The 21,294-nt window shown below is 37.3% G+C and overlaps 2 protein-coding genes across 5 annotated transcripts in view; both read left to right on the top strand.

Moving 5' to 3' along the window:
* Positions 1-21,294, top strand: part of timd4 (T cell immunoglobulin and mucin domain containing 4) — a 1,098,921-nt gene that overhangs the window by 477,857 nt on the left and 599,770 nt on the right. The gene's annotated exons all lie outside the window — the stretch shown is intronic.
* On the top strand, positions 1,142-20,454 carry LOC110437833 (putative E3 ubiquitin-protein ligase HECTD4). Of its 4 annotated transcripts, none has more exons than XM_087301636.1 (6): positions 1,142-1,367; positions 2,379-2,482; positions 5,798-6,003; positions 6,983-7,162; positions 12,228-12,331; positions 20,319-20,454. In XM_087301636.1, the coding sequence occupies exons 1-5, from the start codon at positions 1,290-1,292 to the stop codon at positions 12,236-12,238; spliced, it is 579 nt and encodes a 192-aa protein (XP_087157762.1). In that variant the 5' UTR covers positions 1,142-1,289; the 3' UTR covers positions 12,239-12,331; positions 20,319-20,454. The 4 variants fall into 4 exon arrangements, with proteins under 4 accessions (XP_087157762.1, XP_087157763.1, XP_087157761.1 ...); XM_087301637.1 differs by lacking the exon at positions 2,379-2,482 and adding an exon at positions 3,109-3,217 and having other exon boundaries at positions 1,267-1,367; XM_087301635.1 differs by lacking the exons at positions 1,142-1,367; positions 2,379-2,482; positions 5,798-6,003; positions 6,983-7,162; positions 20,319-20,454 and adding exons at positions 15,137-16,116; positions 16,305-16,423 and having other exon boundaries at positions 12,261-12,331.

Here is a 21,294-nt window from a genome sequence, read left to right as displayed (position 1 = left end):
AAATTGTATTACAAATAGTATATAAATATAAATACATTCATACATTTTAATACAAGAAATGCTGCTGTGAAGAAAATATAAAACTGTGTTTGGAAAGCACCGTCAATGCACCGTGATGCACCGAAATATCGAAATGAACCGAATCAATGGCATGATAATCGTAACCGAACCGAACCGTGAGACTAGTGTAGGTTCACACCTCTACCGTCCACACTATGCCGGAGTTTTCGAGCGCTGAAAACGGAGCTTTTTGGAAACGCTGGAGTGGCTGTTTTCATTCTAAAATGTTGCTGCTCCGTCTCAGTGTGGATGGGGGGAAAACGGAGACATCTGAAAACGGAGGCGGGGCTGCTGAGATTTGCTACCTGATTGGGGCTTTTGTGTCATTGCGTATTCTTCCCTTATTCATCAAGCCCCTATTACATGACTATAACACATAACTTTAACGCTACCAGAAGACAACAGACCAGCCTTCACTTTAAACAAAAACATGGACACAGAAATGGGAGCGTTGTTAGCACTATTGTCTGTTTTAGGCGCCATTGTGCAGTTAAACTCTGCCTTTTTACTACAGCAGCTGCATATATTTGCTAGAACGCGCATGCCCAGAGTGCGCGGATGGTCATGTGATATACGTTTTTGGTGGCGTAGTGTGGACGGAGATATGTTCAGAAACGCTAGGTGAAACGCTATTGTGGACGTAGATCGTTTTTGATATAAAACGCTGTTTTCAAACTAAAGCCTAGTTCACACTAGAGGATTTTAAGCCTGATTTGAGTGCTAAATATTCCAGAGCAGTCGGCCGACTCAACCCCACGTGTAGTGACGAGCTGCAGCCAATGAGAGGGCATATCAGCATGAGCTGAATGCCTGTGTGCTCAGGAGCTCAACAGAAACATCTGTGATTGGTCAGAATGGGCATCAACGCACTCGCTTTATTCTGTGTTAACACAGACATGAGAGTAAGCTTTATTAACAGTGGAACTAGAATTCTGTAACTATAAGAATTACCAAACTGCTCATTCTGACCGTTCTCATATAAAACGCCATATTGTCACAACATATTTACATTCAAAGCTATTATTGAGATATTAAAATTAAGCTTTGAATGTCTGGCATTATATTTAATGACACCATTACCCTAAAAATATAATATTTTTTTGGTAATACAGCCTATAAATATGTAGTTAAGATATTAGAACACGCAAAGGTCTTGGCTTTCATTTTTCTCCTCTCCGACTGAGCTCTTCTATCTGGGAAAAGCTCAGAGTGTCCACGAGTAGCTGAGCATGGCCATTAGCAGAGGTCTGCATCAGGGGAAGAACAGTCTGCTGGAGCTTACCAAACAGATCTGCTGCTTCCTGCAGGTACCACACACACACACACACACACACACACACACACACACACATACACATCATCATATTCGTTTTAAAACAGGTTCTCGGGAATTCGGGAGACTGTGAAAACACAAAACGCGTTGCATGACCTTCACATTTGAAGTTTAACACTTCATAAACATCAAACATATGTTTTTTTCAATTTACACTCACCGGCCACTTTATTAGGTTCACCTGTCCAGCTGCTTGTTAGTGTAAATTTATAATCACATGGCAGCAACTCAATGCATTTAGGCATGTAGACATGGTCAAGACGATCTGCTGCAGTTCAAAGCGAGCATCAGAGTGGAGAAGAAAGGGGATTTAACTGGCTTTGAACGTGGCATGGTTGGTGGTGCCAGAAACTGCATTTCAGAAACTGCTGATCTACTGGGATTTTCACACACAAACATCTCTGGGGTTTACAGAGAATGGTCCGAACAAGAGGAAATATCCAGCGAGCGGTCAGAGGTCAGAGAAGAATGGCCAGACTGGTTCCAGCTGATAGAAAGGCAACAGTAACTCAAATAAGCACTTGTTACAACCGAGGTCTGCAGAAGAGCATTTCTGAATGCACAACACATCCAACCTTGAGGCGGATGTTCTGCAGCAGCAGAAGACCACACCGGGTGCCACTCCTGTCAGCTAAAAACAGGAAACTGAGGCTACAATTCACACAGGATCACCAAAATTGGACAATATAAGATTAGAGAAACGTTGCCTGGTCTGATGAGTCTCCATTTCTGCTGCCACATTCGGATGGTCGGGTCAGAATTTAGCATCAACATCAATAAAGCATGGATCCATCCTGCCTTGTATCAGCAGTTGAGGCTGCTGGTGTCGGTGAAATGGTGTGGGGGATATTTTCCTGGCACACTTTGGGCCCATTAGTACAGCCCTGTACACTAAAGTATGTATAGTATGTAAAGTATGTTTGTGTATTTGGCGAAAATAAGCTTAACATGTTTTTTTGCTGAATACATCTTCTCAGTACTCCAGAGTGCACCTGAGCAGTTTACGCTGGAGAAGATTCCCATCACCGACGGACGTCAACTTTTCCTGCTCGTCTCCTGCAAAGAGAGTCAACTCAGCTGCCGCAAAGAGTGAGTTAAGAGCACAGTAAGGGATACAGCTGTGGATACCTACATTTATATAGCATCATTTTTATGACACTGTACAACAATAATTACAGTTTTTGCATTGCTGGGAGGTTGGGGTAGGTAGGCCAGAGATGGTTGCTTAAACTTAAAAAGACATTCCTGTCCCCCCTTCCTCCCGAGACACACAGGGACACACACACAAGGCTCCCGACGCTGAAATGGACTCAGAAATCCTGAATCAGCCCTAAAGTAAATGTTATGTGTTTGTAAACTTTGTATTTCATTTAGGACGTTTCTATCATGTAAATCTCTCTCTCGTGTCCTTTTTAAGACACTGTACCAGCTAAGAATGTGTGAATCATGTTGATGTATTTATTAAAACTGTCATGTTTAAGTCATGTAATGTTTCTCCTGAATTTAGCATCAACATCAATAAAACATTGATCCATCCTGCCTTGTATCAGCAGTTGAGGCTGCTGGTGTTGGTGAAATGGTGTGGGGGATATTTTCTTGGCACACTGTGGGCTCATTAGTACAGCCCTGTATACTAAAGTATGTACATGTTTGTGTATTTGGTGAAAATATGCTTAACATGTTTTTTTGCTGAATACATCTTCTCTGTACTCCAGAGTGCGCCTGAGCAGTTTACGCTGGAGGAGATTCCCATCACCGAGTCAAAGGTCAGCATGGACGTCAACTTTTCCGGCTCGTCTCCTGCAAAGAGAGTCAACTCAAAGAGTGAGTTAAGAGCACAGTAAGGAGTACAGCTGTGGATCCCCACATTTATATAGCGTCATTTTTGTGACACTGTACAACAATAATCACAGTTTTTGCATTACTGGGAGGTTGGGGTAAGGGTAGACAATTTAACATACAGTCCGTAGATAAAATTACGTATTGATTTTATAAAGGGGTCTAAGTCTCCTCTACGTGGGTTTATGACTCTTGGTGCCACAAAGCCTGTGCCTGTGTGACACCTCACTTATCTAGAGGTAAGCCAGAGATGGTTGCCCAAACTTCAAAAGACATTCCTGTCCCCCCTTCCTCCCGAGAAACACAGGGACACACACACACAAGGCTCCAGACGCTGAAATGGACTCAGAAATCCTGAATCAGCCCATAAGTAAATGTTATGTGTTTGTAAACTTTGTATTTCATTTCTGACTTTTCTATCATGTAAATCTCTCTCTCGTGCCCTTTTTAAGACACTATACCAGCTAAGAATGTGTGAATCATGTTGATGTATTTCTTAAAACTGTCGTGTTTAATACCGTAAGGTTTCTCCTGCCATTTTACAACACATGATGCATAGCGCGTGATCGTAATCTATACAGCTTAAATGATTTAATGCTCTGAGTTAATGTCTCTTCGCATGCTTTCGGGCGGATCCTTATTTTGCATATTAGCGGTCCAGAGACAAAGAAAATCTCCCGCTCAAACTTTGCCAGGAGACCATTGGTCAGTCAGTAGTTGACATGCCACCACAGTTTAAAACCCAGCTGCGCGCGCAACTCTGCGTAGAAGATCCAAAAGAAGCTTTTCAAAAGGTGCGCCCCCCATTTGAGGGGGCAAACCGCATTTCTGTAACTGCATGGCTCGTCCGAGCCCACGTTTTCTTATTTTTTCAGCAGAGTAAAACTCAGTTTAAAGTTGCGATCGTGTATCCTCCGACCTGCATTGCAAACTCCACGCATCTAGAAAGGACATCAAAGGACTCCGTACCCGAGTGCATCGGAAGAAACTCACAAAAAGAGAGAGACAAAAAAATCCTAAAACTCCAGGTATTTGGTTATGCGTTAAGCCTGTACCCCTCATCAAAAATGTGTTTTTTGTAATCTTGGTGGTCCTGAATAGTTGTGTGGAACTGAGGTAGATTTGCCATTCTTTTACCTAAACTCTCTAATTCCTCGCTTTTCTGTTTCTTTTTGTTTTTTATATGTTCTATAGATCCATATATAGCCTATATATCTTCAGTATACGTTTGTTCTATGTTTGTGCGTTTGTTTGTTATATGTCAGACTAGTCAATAAATATACTTATAATCACGTTGGATTGTATTGTTTGCCTCACAGAAAAAGTCACTGAAACGATTGATTCCTTGCTACAAGCTATAATAAGTTAATCAAAACTTATAAATGATTGATCTACAAGAAGTAGTAATAATTCCCTTTCTAAGTAAATAGATTATTACAGAGTCCGCTCAGGCAAGCGGGCGAGGTCTGTTTATATGTATTTGCTCAAATTAACAATAAGTTAATTCAGAATATGAATGATTAATAATAATTTGTTATTATTGATAATAAATATTCATAATCTCAGAGTGCGCTTGGACGAGGGGGGCAGAATCATAAATATATATATATATATATATAACCAAATTGACAGAAGGGTGAGCCGGAATATTAATAATTAATAATAACCGGTTATTATTGATTATTAATATTCATAAACGGAGCTAATTTCGATACAACATTAATATTATACCAATGGGCAGTTTAATAAATCAATGGGCAGTTTGATAAATAATATGAATTATACGCTGTGTAATTACTGTTTTTGCATTACTGTGAGGGTTGGTGCGTTGAAATCAAGTCAACTTTATGGTAATGAGCAATGACGCGGTTCGGCGGCAAGCAATCAGAATGTAGAAATTCACCGATTGAGAAGAGTCCAGAAAACAATCTGTGAACTTTGGTTCCGACCACACTTGTTCCCAAGGCTTTGATTATTACGCCAGATTTCCAATTATTTCCAATGTTTTTCTTACAGGAACACACATTAAAAAAAGTTACTGGCGAGTTTCTGATGTGCATCGATGATATATATATATTTATTTTTCTTTAAAAAAAGTGAGAATCTCATGCGACAAAACAGAACAGTATTGCTGCTTCAGGATATTTCAGACATATGGACATGTTGGAAAATTAAGTAAAGCAAAGCCACACCACAAACTTGATCTTCCATTGTTTATTGAATTTGATAAAAAGTGTGCAACATCTTCACGTTAGAAAGCATGTTTTATGTGGTAATGTAACTGATATGATATGATATGCTGCAACGGCGACCTTTGACGTTCTCACCACCTTCTTCGGTGTGAATGCACAGTTATAGGAATGAATGTGATGTTCAATATGAGAAAGGTAAGAATGACCGCTATGGCCATTACAGTAGTCCCTGTGTTAAGGACATTTTGTGTTCAAATGTTCATTTATTCATTCATTTCGGCTTAGTCCCTTTATTAATCTGGGTTCGCCACAGCGGAATGAACCGCTTGTACAAATATTTGATAATGCTAATTAAATTTTTTCTCTCTCTTAGTTCCTCTCTGTTCAAAGCTCCATGGACTCGAGTGATGGTGTATGGATTCAGTCATAAAGTGCAGCGTAATGGCCAGCTGAACCTGATGGGGGCCGTGTGTTTCCCGCTGGACGCCTCTCCGTCCAACACCGGCCTCACTTCTCCACCCACAGCCAACCAGTATCCTAGCATCATCATCCCCACCGACAAAGTGCACGACAAATTGGGCATGTCACAATCTCTTACATACAGTGGGGGAAAGAAGTATTGAACACGTCACCATTTTTCTCAGAAATCATATTTCTAACGGTGCTGGAGACTTGAAATGTTCACTGCATGTCGGTAACAACTAAAGAAATCCATATATACAAAGAAAATAAAACCAATTCCTTTATTCATTAAATGATGTGCAATAAAATGAAATAACGCAGGGAAAAATAACCGAACACATGAAGAAATGGGGTGTAGAAAGACTTGGAAAGCCCAGACAGCAGCTGAAATCTCTCAGTAGTTCTTTAGCAACCTTCTGCCCTTCCTCAGTGTAAATGAACATCAGCTGCTTCAGTCTAACATCTACATTAACAGGAGGATAAAGATGAAACCAGGGTGGACATTTCAGCAAGACAGTGATCCAAAAATCAGCCAAGGAGACTCTCAAATGCTTTCAGAGAAAGACAATCAAGCTGTAGAATGGCCCAGCCAATCACCTGAACCAAATTCAATAGAAAACATAAAATTAAGCTCAGATTTAATAGACGAGACCCACAGAAGCATCAAGATTATGACACTCTGTTGAAGTCTATGTGAAACTCACACCTGAGCAACGCATGAGGCTTCAGTCTCCATGTGAGAGGCGTCTTTAAGCTGCGATCACCAAAAAAATCCTTTTATATAAAGTATTAAATACGTTTCAACAGTTCAGTACTTTCTCCTTGTGTTGTTTCATTGTTATTACACAAAACTCATATTTTTTGCTTTTGTTTTATGTTTATGTTTCTATTGTTTGGGTTTTTACCAAAATCTGGTTCAATTCCATGTCAGCAGCTCCTTTAGAAAAACATGATGTGTTTAATACTTATTTTCCCCACTGTACATTTATTTTATTTTAACAGTGATCTGCATTATTTTGCATTCTCTAAGTGAACAATCAGATTCATTAAGACCATTCCTGCTGACTTTAGCTCATATCTATATTTCTGTCCACAGGCGTGTCTCCCCCTCCTGGAGCAGTGCTGGGGTTGCACTCGTTGCTTCTTGAGTTTCCATTGTCGATGGCCTTCGCTGAACAGCTGCTAACCTACAGTGTAGGAGAAACCATAGAGCGCTCTGAGGATGAGCTGGACACGGTGCCCACTTCTGTGCTTATTCAGGTCGTGGAGCTGCTAGGTGAGATATGCTTCTTTAATTTGCTCTGAGTTTATACAACCAGGAGTGTATAAACTCAATCCTGGATGGCCGGTGTCCTGCAGAGTTTAGCTCCAACCCTAATTAGACACACCTAAACCAGTTAATTAAGCTCTAACTATTCTAGAAACTTCCTGGCAGGTGTGTTGAAGCAAGTTGGAGCTAAACTCTGCAGAAAACCAACCCTCCAGGACCGAGTTTGGGGACCCCTGCCCTAGACATTATATGTTGCATTCAACACACTGCTGTTTTGTTTATTTCTACTGTTTGTTTTCCTTTTTTTTAAAGTCTTGAAGTGTCTTAAATGTGCTTTTATAGTGTTGTCACGATACTGGAATTCGGTACCAATCAATACTGAAGTTTTAAAAACAACCAAGGCTCATTCTGAAAGCGTAGTGCCATGGACGTTTCTGTACACTGCGAAATACGTCCCGGGAGGTACTTATTATTGCATTTTTTGTTTTCGCAAATCCACAAAAGGCCTCTGTGTACGCTTTTTATGATCTCAAATTTCTCGAGTAAGTTCTCCCTCTAGTGCCGTTTGCTCCCACTGTACACGCTTAAACCCACCGGAGGCCACTGTTGACCGACCCACCCTCCTTTTTCCCTAAACCCAACCAATTTTTTGATTGAACCGCCCACTTACTTACTTTCCTAAATCCAACCAATGATTTTCAAAAGCCGTCCAGAAAAAGAAAAGCCCTCGTCGGATTTTTACCATGTTTTTGGATTTTACCACATTCTCACCCTGTTATTCACTCATTTATTTTATTTTTTGGATTCTGTTTTTGTCTTACCTGATTTCTGGAACCGCTCCACCCTGGACTCGAATCCCGCCATCGTCGTCTGGCGTCTCAAGTCCGTTGACGTACATGACGAGCTAACTGGACAAACTAGTTGCGGTGGGAAAGCCTTCCACAGTTAGCGTTCGTTTAAAATAAATTTAATGCAGCCATACCATACGTACCTCCGGCTACATAATTCGCGGTCTCCAGAAACGTCCACGGGACTATGTTTTCAGAACGAGCCTGTGATTCTGTTTAAAAACGTCCATTTCACGCTAACATTTGAGCGCCATTGAGCGCTTTCTTAAACAGCGCTGATTTGCCATTGTGTTTACATGCTCAACAGAAATGACTGCAATTGGCCGTGAAGGTCATCAGTTTACCGAACTCACCGCTGTTTACTGAGTGTAACCACATATACTGGGACACTGTGTTTTAAAGTCACATCCATCAGCTGATTTGTCTATAAGCTGACATATGAGTGATCCGCTGATGAATCGCGGCTTTAAAATGCTCCAGTGTAACACAGATAACATATACAGTTATTTTAAACACTTTCTATGGTGCTTTATGAAAATTCAAAGGGTTTTCTTTAAAATGATACCAAATTTTTGCATTTACACCTCTGCGTGTGGATTTTGGAAGCTTTTAAATTTGGGTAGGCAAAATCCAGGTGGAAATCTCAAAATAGCACTGGGGTTTAAGAGGTTAAGGAAATCTTATTGCTAAGTGTGACCGATTAAATATTTAAAGGTGCAGTATGTAGTTTTTACCACTATTCACAACAAACAAAGGTGTAGTTTGATGACTGTGTGATGGGTGCTTTCACACCTAGACTTTTGTTTCGAAAAATGTCTCGTTTGCCCAGTTAGCACTGTTTGTTTCGCATATGTGAATACAGCAATCACGCTCATATCCGCCCCTAAACAATCGGTCTGAGATCGCCTGAATGAGGTGGTCTCGGCTTGATTTAAATGAACTCTGGAGCGGATCCATTGTAGTGAGAAAGCGATACGATTCGAGCCCGGCTATATCACAGTGTTTTATGGATATGTAATAGGCATATACACGGCTTTATAAAGACAGAATTATGAGTAGGGCGGGAAGTCTTTCCAGACATCCCAAGTCTCCCGGAAGTCACCCGCAAATGCACAGTGGACCCTCCCAGTCCACAAATACGTTGCGCCCTGTTTAATCCCTGTTAATCCCTGTTTTCGGAACAAATGAATCTGTTCACAGGTGTGAAAGCACCCTGAGTGTGGAATCATGGGAGTTGTGGTCTTCTTTATTCTACAGGACTTATGTTGATGAGTAAAGTTATTCAACACTATTAGTATTAACCATTCAGCACAGGAAAGCAGCAGAGCTTTTATTATGCCTTAGTCCTACGCTTCTGGTTCTTTATCTTGTAGTCACATGGAGAAGCAGCCCTTTTTTTTATCAGACTAAATACATGTTAGGCTTCTGTTATAATGCTGCTATGTGCAGTTGAATAAAACACACAACATATTAAAGCCTCGCTGCTGTTTCCCTGTTTTCTAGAAAACCAAAGCAGAAATGTGTGTGATGACATTAGCATGAACACACAGCACACATTAAATCTATCTCAATGTCAATATTCTACAAAAAATTTGTGTGGATAATGTATGTACATAAGACAGCAAAATATATAACACTGTCCGAGTGGTTTTTGCATATTTTAATGAAAAATCATACATATTGTGCCTTTAAGTTCATACTAGCATTCCTTATCATATAAAAATGCAACTTTTCTTATGAAATGCTGTATATCAGTGGTTCTCAAACTTTTTTCACCAAGTACCACCTTAGAAAAAAATTGTCTCTCCAAGTACCACCTTACGATGCTATTTTTTAACCAGTATTAAAAAATAGCGTCGTAGGCCTAATTAAGCAGCTACAGGTGTGCACAGTTTAAAAATGATGCAAATTAATTCCTATTATTAAGAATATGTATTATTGTCAATCACTTTAAACATTTGAAATAGTCTGAACATTAACTGTGCTTGCAGATAAAAAAAAAAGTTTTAGTTAAAATATGCTTTTAAAAGTTCATTAAAAATGAAAAAAAGTAAAAAGATAAAAAGTAAAAGGAAAACTGCTGTACTTAAATCTAAAGTATTCATAGTAGCCTATTCATCAAAAGCTGGACATGTTGCTTGGACCTTATGAATATAGGCTATATGTCATATTCCTACACTTTCAGACAAATCTTGAAATATATGGTCAATGTACATATGACAGGGTTCATACAGGCACAGCCTTATGAAAATCAAGGAATTTTAAGCACTTTTTCCAGCACCTATTTTTTTTTTCAAGACTGACATGCTATGTACTGAAGACCTGAAATGTATTCTCAGCAACCCATAAAACATTGCATATGAATAGATACAAATAAAAACACTTAATAATAATATTTATGAATCATATATTAATAATATAATAAACCTGCATTAAATGCTTGTGAAATCTTTCTCAAGTACTATTACACTGCTAAAATAACAAAAATGTTAGTAAATAATACTAATATTAGGTAAAAGTACAAAGTACTCTTTTAAAAAGTACTAGTTGGTTACTTTTGAAAAAAAAAAAATCAGATTTTTATTATGAAATCACTTTTTTTTAAGTTTAAACCTGATTGAATGGTTTAATTGCTTAAATCCAAAGCTACATGTATAGGAATTTGTACTAACAAAGGAAGTATGGTCGATTTTTCCTTTCATGACAATTAATCTTTTTCAATAGCACTGGTAAAACTACCACATAATCTTTAAGGCCATAGAGACACTTTTTGCCCATTTTTATAAACGATATTTTCAAGCTTTGAAAGGTTAAATTAAAGTATATGGTAAAAAGATTTAATTTGGCCTTTTATTTACATATTTTACACTATTTTTCTTTACAATATGACAAATTTGTTTCTTAAATAGCTGTACATCACATGTAGATTTTATTTTACACTTGATCTTAATCTAAAATAGAACTTTAAAAAAATACAAGTACACTGTCAGTAAAAAAATAAAACAAATGGCTTCATTTTACTTGAGGTATTTGAAATATGACAACAATACATTTATCAAAACAGTGCTTTAAGCCTCAGAGCCTTATTGTTAATTTTGATAAATAAACAATAAGAAACAAAGAATTGCTTTGACCTGTAATGCTTTAGGACAGATCAGAATACAGCTAAATGTGTAAATCACACAAATACCTCATCCAGAAACATTTCCAGCATAATTCTTTTGTCGTAAAGAAATAAAAAAAATTTCACCTGTGCTAAAAGTAAGTTTCACTTCACAACACAGCCAAATAAGAAGACCATTAGCATTGTCATCGATCATGCATCAATCTAATTCTAAATATTTGATAACTTTTAATACTTTTGACTAAATTTAGTCAAGGAGCAAAGATAAATAATGTTTGCTTTAATAGTGGAGAGATCGCGATTGTATTCAATCTGAGCACACAGGCGATCATGAGAGGTCTTGCAGTTCATTTGAAAAAAGCATATTTAAGAGCTCGCATATCTGTTTTAGCGATTTGCGTACATGAATGCGCTCTCGTGTTAAAATAAAGCACTCGCCGCATTTGCAGAAATGAATAATTGCGCAATACCGCAATTCCCGCGCCGCCATTCAGAATGTGTTTGGAGGAGTGACAGGTCAGACTGGCTGTCGGAGAGCGAAACGTGTATGTAGATCATCAAAAAGGCAGGACATATGTCCGCGGTTTAATTACTCTGTTGAACATATCTACAGTGAAAACATCCGAGAAGCATTATTCCAACAAAACATTTGTTTTTAAGTTGTTTTTTCTGTCTCTGCAACACAGAAAGCATTTGTCCCGCCCTTACGTTTCACGCAACTAGACAAGGTCGACTGTGATTGGCTACTTTTCATGTCAGTCAAATCACGCTTCAGAATCAATTCTTAAACTTTGGAAACTGATTTTCAGCAGCTTATGACACAATGCACTAAAATAAACATTCTAAGCACAGCGTTGTGATCGTACGCTTCACTAAACAGCCAATGCTGATCACATCAATGTTATATTACGCATTAAAGGATTAAGTGTTAATTGTTTCTTTCATTATTCAGCGGTCCCTCCGCGTACCACTAGGAGGAAGCCCGCGTACCACTAATGGTACGCGTACCACAGTTTGAGAACCACTGCTGTATATAATAGCAGTTTATGTGTGATTTTATCATGTACTGTAGATCATATGATAAATGTTGTTTCTCCAGAACTGTACTGAGTGAGAAAACAACCGTCCTCAAGCCAAAATCTCCAGAGAAGACCAAACCCGATGAAAAAGACCCTGAGAAATCTCCTGCCAAAAATCTTGAAGGTCATTAATTTTACTTTCCTGATTTCTGATTTTATGTGGAAATTATAAACACAAACCTCATATATGCTCATCTAAATGTAAAAGATGTTAAAGGGACAGTTAAATACTGAAAATTCCTCATCCGCCACTTGTTTAAAACCTGTTTGAGTTTCTTTTTTCTGTTCAGTCAGAATTATTAGCCCCCCTGTCTATTCTTTCCCCAATTTCTGTTTAACAGAGAGCAGATTTCTTCAACACATTTCTAAACATAATAGTTTTAATAACTCATTTCTAGTAGCTGATCTATTTTATCTTTGCCATGATGACAGTAAATAATATGTGACTAGATATTTAACTAGGCAGGTTTGGGTAATTAGGCAAGTTATTGTATAACAATGGTTTGTTCTGTAGACTATCAAAAAATATATAGCTTAAAAGTGCTAATAATATTGACCTTAAAATGGTGTTTAGGAAAATTAAAAACTGATTTTCACCTGATCCTTTGATAGTCCTCTTTGGTGTATCTCTTGAACCAGATTTGACAGTGCGTGACAGCAAGGTTCTTGCCTTTACCACAATTCTAGCCAGACGTGCCATACTTTTAAAATGGACACACTTCTTCCCCTACACATGACAAGTGGATACAGGACATTTTTTACTGTATCAGACTTGGAATGCTGAGATGCTCATTGCTCACTCTCTGGCTCATTAGATTCCTTTTATAAGATTTGGGATTACTTTCTTGACTACATGAAAGGCCTGCCTATTACACCTGGTGCTGGCAACCTGTAACATTAACCATTTTATCAGAAAGTTTTAATTAATTTTATTATTATCATTTTTTGTATTTATTTAAATGAATTATTATTATTTTAATTATTATTATTTGTCCCATCTGTATCCAGCTACTCTGATGTCATGTTCTAATGTATTTAATTTTCTTTTTTTGGTATTTATGTATTTATTGTTTTGTTGAGTTAATGAACGAGAGGTTAGGGGGTGGGATTAATTATGGACAATACATTACTGTTTACCTCTCAATATTTAGTTTTTATTGTCATGCAAAAGACCAAAAAAAATAGAAATAACAAAAAAAAGCTTTTATTCTAGCCAAAATAAAACAAATACGACTTTCTCCAGAAGAACAAATATTATCAGACATACTGTGAAAATTTCCTTGCTCTGTTAAACATCATTTAGGAAATATTTAAAAAAGAAAACAATAAATAAAAGAGGGCTTATGATTCTGACTTCAACTGTATGTGTCCAATAAAAATTTTCAGGAAGTCTCTCAATATCTAAATATACACTCCACTGCAAAGGCTAATAAAAACGTAAATATGACTAAAAATTAGACATGATTGTTGTTACACATAACTGGGCACATAAAAACTGACATCTAAAGGTTGAACTGTGGTTTTGCAGGTGATTAAGTTTATTTCGAGCCTGAATTCATCAAATAATAATTAAATACATAATAAAAATTATTATGTATACATATGTAAATGTATTCAAGTTAATTATAATAATAATAATATAAATATAAATATATACACACACACACACACACACACACATACATACATACATACAGTTGAAGACAGAATGATGAAGCCAATTATTAGCCCCCCTTTAATTTATTTATTTTTTTTAAGTATTTCCCAAACGATGTTTAACAGAGCAAGGACATTTTCACAATAGCCTGATAGTATTCTTTCTTCTGAAGAAAGTCTTATTTGTTTTATTTCAGCTAGAATAAAAACAGTTTTTAAGTTTTTTTCAGGTCGAAATTATTAGCCCCTTTAAGCAATATTTTATTTGATAGTCTACAGAACAAACCATCGTTATACAATAACTTGCCTAATTACCCTAACCTGCCTAATTAACCTAGTTAAGCCTTTAAATGTCACTTTAGCTGTATAGAAGTGTCTTGATGAATATCTAGTCAAATATTATTTACTGTCATCATGGCAAAGAAAAAATAAATCAGTTATTAGAAATGAGTTATTAAATCTGCTATGATTAGAAATGTGTTGAAATAATTTTCTCTCCGTTAAACAGAAATTGGGGAAAAAAATAAACAGGGGGATTAATAATTCTGACATCAACTGTATACACATACATACATACATACATACATACATACATACATACATACATACATACATACATACATACATACATACTTTATTTCTAAGTATATACAGAAGATTAATAAGGGATATGGTGTGAGAGGTGAATTTTACACCCGTGAATATTATTATTTTATCAACTCTATTCAGTCAAATATAAATCACTCTTGCAGGTAGGTTTAGTTCTGTGACCGAATATCTTCAGATAAGAAACTGTTCCGCACTCAATCCTTCATTAAATAAACTGAAGCAGCTGAGGAGACAAAGGTTTCTGCTAAAAGCTTCTGTAAACCAACAGAAACTGGTTATTTTTCAATAGATGTATATGTTAAAACTTTAAAAATACCAACACACACACAGAGAAAGTCAATGTTTTCAGATTATTTTATTGGCTTGACAAATGTTCCATATGTATCTCCAAAGCATTTGTGATGTTTACATTAAATAGGACATATAAAAACAATTGACATAGTAGTGGTGGTTTTTCTAATAAATAATAATTAACAGCACATTAACAATCATCTGTAGGATAAAACAATAGTAATAAATAGTTTATCTAATAGTCAACAGATTAAGATTCATTTATAAACAATTTAGAATCCTGTTTGTGTGCGCACACACGCGCTCCCAGCTGATGGTTGCTTAGCAACGACAGTCATAGAATGTGTTCTATAGTAGTTCTATGTTAAAACAGCTCATCTCAGTTTGCCAGCATTCAGGACGGTGACTTGGTAAATCACACAGTTACTGTACGAATAGACAAATCTGTGATTGTGAAGGACTCGTTCGCTATGGATTCTTACTATAATCAGTCTTCAGACAACCCTCATCACGAGTGGTCATCGGTTGTTCTGACTTTGGACCCAGATGTGGACGAACAAGAACTGATTGAGTCAATGAAACAGTTCAGCCAAATCCACTCTTTGGATTTTTCTTTTGATGAAGACACTAATTGCAGACACATTTATGTGACTTTTGAGCATTCAGGACGGGACCAGCAACCAGATCCTGTGGTCCCCACGAGCCGCTTTATTGAGCTGAAGACACTGCTCGTGAGCAATCTGCACCCAATGGTCACCGAACAACAGCTTATTGAAAAGTTTGGTGCATTGGGGTCCATCTCGACTGTGCAAGTGTGCAGAAACAACATCATCTCTCCTGCTTATGCCTTTGTGACTTTCCATCATCGACGTGATGCAGTGCGAGCACAAAAAGCTCTGAACTTCACTGATTTACTGAATAAACCTCTGATCATCATGTGGGGCCCAGACAAGACAATTGAGGTCCTCTCAGATAATGACAGCAGCTCTCCAAGACAAACAGAGGAGAGAGAGACAGCTGGAGAAACAGAGGAGAGAAAGACCAGTGGAGAAACAGAGAGAAAGGCCGCTGGAGATACAGAGGAGAGAAAGACCAGTGGAGAAACAGAGAGAGAGGCCGCTGGAGATACAGAGGAGAGAAAGACCAGTAAAGAAACAGAGAGAGAGGCCGCTGGAGACACAGAGGAGAGAGCGAACAGCGAGTCTTCATGGGGAAGAAGGATCTCCAACAATGTGAAAAGTGCTGTGAAAGCTGCGGTGAGCAGTCCAGCAGCCTGGGTCGGAGTCGGCATAGGTGTCTGTGCTGCTTATGCCTACTTCAGGAGCAGGAGCTAGTGTGGACACATTCTAAAAGGTAATTTCATCTCATTTAAGTGACATGACATCTGACTGAGCTTAGTAACACTTCTGGAACATGCTGTATGTCACACACACATATGTATATATAGAATTCTCTGTGGGTCAGAGGTCATGTTAATTCATACTCAAATTCAGCTTCATTTAGACATCGACACTGATTTTCTTGACTCTGTTCTCTTCCAGACGAGAAGGCCTGCCTCACGATCTCCACTCATCATCCCCAGAGTGACCAATCACTGCTCCAGAAAGAACTTGATTTCCCCAGCAGGCCAAACACTTGCAATAAATGTGAATTGAATAAACTGTCTTGTGTGTGTCTCATTCAGCAGTAAAGCTCAGCCTTGTAATTTATATTCATCCAAGAGAAGCATAATAGCACTTTGTTCCAGACACAGAAGTAAACGATAGGATTTTCTTCACATCTATTGATGTGTTAGACAATAATTTATAGAACGTTTGAGAAGAAGGACTGCATCAAAGAACAATCAAATGTAGAATTGCAAATCAGGATTTCAATTATAATGTACAGTGGGTTCTAATAATGTCTGTACAGGAAGATGTTCTAAAGAACGTCGGAAAAAAGCAGCTGTTGACTTCCATAGTATTTTTGGTTCCTACTATTGTGGGTTTTTTTCGGTACCACTTTATTTTGATGGTCCATTTGAGTATTAGTAGACTGTCTGCTTAATATCTGCTGATTCTGCTCCTTCAACAGACATTTAACTGACTGTAAGAAACTTTGCAAGTGCATGTCAACTTACCCTAACCCCAACCCAACAGTCTAATGAAAATTAGTTGGCATGTACTGTAGATACAATGTAACTTAAATTCAACAAACTGACCATCAAAATAAAGTTTGGCTGTTTTTCTTTTACAACATTTTTCAAAATATCTTCTTTTGTGTTCAACAGAAGAAAGAAATTCAAGGTTTGAGACCACTTGTGTGTGAGTGAATGATGAGTAAATGTTCATTTCTGTGTGAACTGTCCCTTAAACACTGGCTTAAAATATGTGATTTGTTTAAGAAATGTGGTTAAACATGCATGTTTCAGTGAAAATGATTTGAAGTATATTGTATGATGTAGATATTGACTTGTTGCCACCTATTGGCCTTAAGTGATGCAGTCTTAAAGGGGACCTATTATGCAAAATCACTTTTATAAGTGGTTTAAACAGTTGTGTGGCAGCAGTGTGTGAATAACCAATGTGCAAATTACAGGGGGTTTGGGGAGGGTTTGACCTCCTCCAATATTGCTTGATCCCCTCTGAAGGACTTTAAAACAAGATGTATGAGAGGTGGGTCAGCACGTTAATAGTATCGAGTCTATAAAACGTGTAACAACAAAGAGAAATAGTAAAGCGAGGAAATAGAGATTTCAGGTAAAAGAGTGACAAAACTTTCAGTTCCACACGCACCATTAAGGGCCACCAAGATTATAACAAACACGTTTTTGATAAAAGGGGCACAGCTTAATCGCATAACTAAAATTACCTGGACTTAATGTCTGGGTCTCTCTCTTTATGCTTCCGTCCTGATGAAACTCCTTTGATGTCCTTCTTGATGCGTTGAGTTTGTAATACAGTTCGGAGGAACGCGATCGCAAACTTTAAACTGAGTTTACATTGCCGGAAAATAAAGAAAAGCGTGGCAGGAAAAAGTGCATGCGGCTTAGAACCTTTTTGTGAGTTCTTTGTTCGGGGCTTTCTCTCCGGGATGTTTGGGGAGAAGTCTGGTTATACCTGCGGGTCACGTGACAACCCGTTCAGCATTCTGACCAATGATTTCAGGACAAAAGTTTGCGTGCGAACCTTCCTTTGTCTCGAGGCTGCTCGTATGCAAATTTGAGTGTCCGCCCAAAGCATGCGGACAGGCATTTAATACAGGAGATTAAAGAATAAAGCAATGCGAGTTATGGTCTTGCTCTATGCATCATGTGTTGTAAAATGTCAGCAGAAACCCATCGGTACCAAACATGGGGGGTTTAAAAGTACATCAACATGATTTTTCACATCCTCATATTATTTATGCTTTAAAAAGGCCTAAAAGGAACAGGCATACAGGTTATAAGAGAGGTTACACAGGTAAGAAAAGTCAGAAATGAGATACAAAGTTTACAAAACATAACACCTTAGTTTTGTGCTGGTTCAGGATTTGATGAGTTCATTTTCTTTCTGTCGGAACAGCCTCGTGGATGTGTGTGTGTGTGTGTGTATTTGGGCAGGAATGTCTTTGATGTGACAGACCTATCTCTCCAGTCTCCCTAGATTACTTAAGCTGTCGCGAAAATCCAGACTTCTTGGAGCCAGGAGTCGTAAAACCCTCCTGTCGACTAAAGCCAGACCGTGATAAAAGTCAATAAGTAGTTTATCTGTGGACTGTACGCTACAGAAGACAATATGTTTGTGTGATTAATTGCAAAACAAAAAGTGTGATTAATTAGTTATTTTTTTTTATATATTGACAGCACTAATGTTTTTTAAAACTGAGAATGGTACGTAAAATGTTTAATAATGTGGTTCCTAGTTATTTGGTGAACTGTTTTCAAATGGTGAGGCAACAGCATTCATACAGTACTAGGGGTTTAGATTTTAATATTTGTTTATTTAAATTAAGAAGTGTAGTGGGAAAAAATACGTTTTTATATACAAGTGCAAACATGTGGATTACCAAAATCGGTCAAGGAAATAAAAGACTTAAGGAGGTTCAGAAAAGCTATGAAAAGATGATTGTTTGATGAGAATAATTAGTTTGCATAGTGGACGAGGATGTTTTATGTGATATGTTACTTGATTGTGAATAGGGTTGCAGCTGGAAGGCCATCCACAGCATAAAACATATGCTGGATAAGTTGACGGTTCATTCCACTGTGGCAACCTCTGATTAATAGAGGGACTAACCCGAAAAGAATAATGAATGAATGAAGGAATAATTGTATTTGTGAATTATTTTGTTCCTGTTAAAAAAGGTGGAGGTCCTGTTTGTTTTATGCATCATCTTTATTTTGAAGCCATACTTTGTTTTATTTAACTGTGAGGAATGCAATGGAAACAAGTCCAGGGCTTTATTGGGTTTTTATCCTCGACAGTTTTTATTTCAAAATATATGGGATTCTTGTACTTTTGTACAGCTTGTCTAAAATCTGTCAAATAAAATCAAATTCAATTCAATTTAATTCTAATAATGAATAAAAATAACTAATTATATAACTTAAATAACTAAAAAAAGTATCATCAGGTCTTAATGTATTTCCTGGTCCTGAGAATGTTGATACCAATTATGCCATAATCAGCTTCTTTTTTTTTTCTTTTTTTTAATATATATGGATATGGTGCATTTTCTATTTACATGCCGGACTTTGTTAGTGTAAAAACTGAACGCTTCACTAGTAAAAACAGTTAAACAGAGCATCTGCAGCGCGTCTGCATGCCCAAAAAGCCAGCAGAAAATGGAGCTTTGAGATGGACTTTGCATTGGTGCAGTTTGTGAACCATCTCAGCCGTCACCTGGCCATCACTCCTGCCCGTCTGCATCCACATGAGGTTTACCTGGTCGCCAGCAAAAATGGCGCCGATCCTGAGGTTGCGTGTCGGTTAAGCAAGTCCATCTCTGTGTTATCTTGTTCACAGATGAAGAGTTCAGATGCAAAAGCCTCTCAAGGGCTGTCTATTATTATTATTATTATTATTATTTTATACAGCTGAAGTCAGAGTTATTAAACCCCCTGTATATTTTTCCTGCAATTTCTGTTTAACAGAGAGAAGATTATTCCAACACATTTCTAATCATAATAGTTTTAATAACTCATTTTTAATAACATATTTCTTTTCTCTTTGCCATGATGACAGCACATAAGATTAGACTAGATATTCAAGACTCTAGTAATCAGCTTAAAGTGACGTTCAAAGGCTTAACTAGGGTAATTAGGTTTCAGTTATAATTTTGCAACTCATTGTATAACAGTGGTCTGTTCACAATCCAAGCCAAATATAGCTTAAGGGGGCTAATAATATTGTCCTTAAAATGCTTTTATTCTAGCCAAAACAAAACAAATCAGACTTTCTCCAGAAGAAAAAATATTATTGAAAAAAATATATAAAAAAATTAAAAATTCCTGAATCTGTTAAACATAATTAGGGAAACATTTAAAAAAGAAAAAAAGGGATGGATGTGCAGTGAATGTGATCGTGTCCCCACAGGTGTCCCAGTGGAGAGTTTGCATCTGCGCTTTGCTCTGCTACAGTCTCTAAACAGCAAACTTGAGAACTTCTTTCTGCCTTTAGTGGAGCTGAGACTCACACAGACCTACCAGAACAGCATCGCCACGCTTCTGTGCGAGGCCAAAGGTCAGTATTCAAATAACAGGCGTTCAAATATAATCTTAATTATTGTTAATCCGGTAACACTTTAGAATAATGGTCCACTTTTTAATGTATTTAGTAATGTCGACCAAGGATGAATAGTCTTGTAAAGTATTTATTAATCATTGTTCATCATTTACTATTGCATTATTTATTTATTTATTTTCCTTCGGCTTAGTTATGGAGTTAGATTTGTTTCTTTTTTTAGTTCAATCAAAAATATTTAGTTTTAAAGAAAAATTTCTTACGTAGTAATTAACAAATAAAAGATTTCCAGTAAAAAACACCTTTAATTAAAAAACTTATGTCAATGATAATAAAATATTTTGGCAAAGTCAATAAGTTGGCAACACTGCTGGTGACTCCGGTCAAATCGCGAGAAAACGTAATGGCCAACCTGTGACCACAATCAAGATTGACCAATAGAATAAGGTTTTTTAGAAGATCCCGCCCACTGAGCTGCAGTTTTCAACTCGTAAAACTTTTCAACTCGCAAGCAAAGATTTTAGCAAAAGCAGAACTAATGAGCACACAATGAATTAATCTGGTGGTAACTGCATAAAATGGCAATAGTTAATTTTTTGCAGTGTGAATTTTTTATTTTAATATTTTTTTATTATTTAAAATCTTTCATTTTTTAATTGCATTGTACCTAATTATGGTCAAAAACTTCATGTTTGTTTGAATAATAAAGACACAAAATTTACCTCAGTGTACATGGGTTCAAAACTTTCAAACTCACAAGCAAAACATTTCAACCCGCAAGCAAAGATTCTATATGTGCAATAAATGACAGCAGAACAGTCTGGAAAAT

Source organism: Danio rerio, chromosome 21 (assembly GCF_052040795.2).
Source record: "Danio rerio strain M-AB ecotype USA chromosome 21, GRCz13ab, whole genome shotgun sequence".
Lineage (NCBI taxonomy): Eukaryota > Metazoa > Chordata > Actinopteri > Cypriniformes > Danionidae > Danio > Danio rerio.
Note: the sequence above shows the minus strand (reverse complement) of the source record. Positions and strands in the feature narration are given on the sequence as shown.

What these genes read in the sequence shown, in the direction of transcription:
- LOC110437833 (XM_087301635.1), top strand. Translation starts at nt 15,234, where the DNA reads ATGGATTCTTACTATAATCAGTCTTCAGACAACCCTCATCACGAGTGG.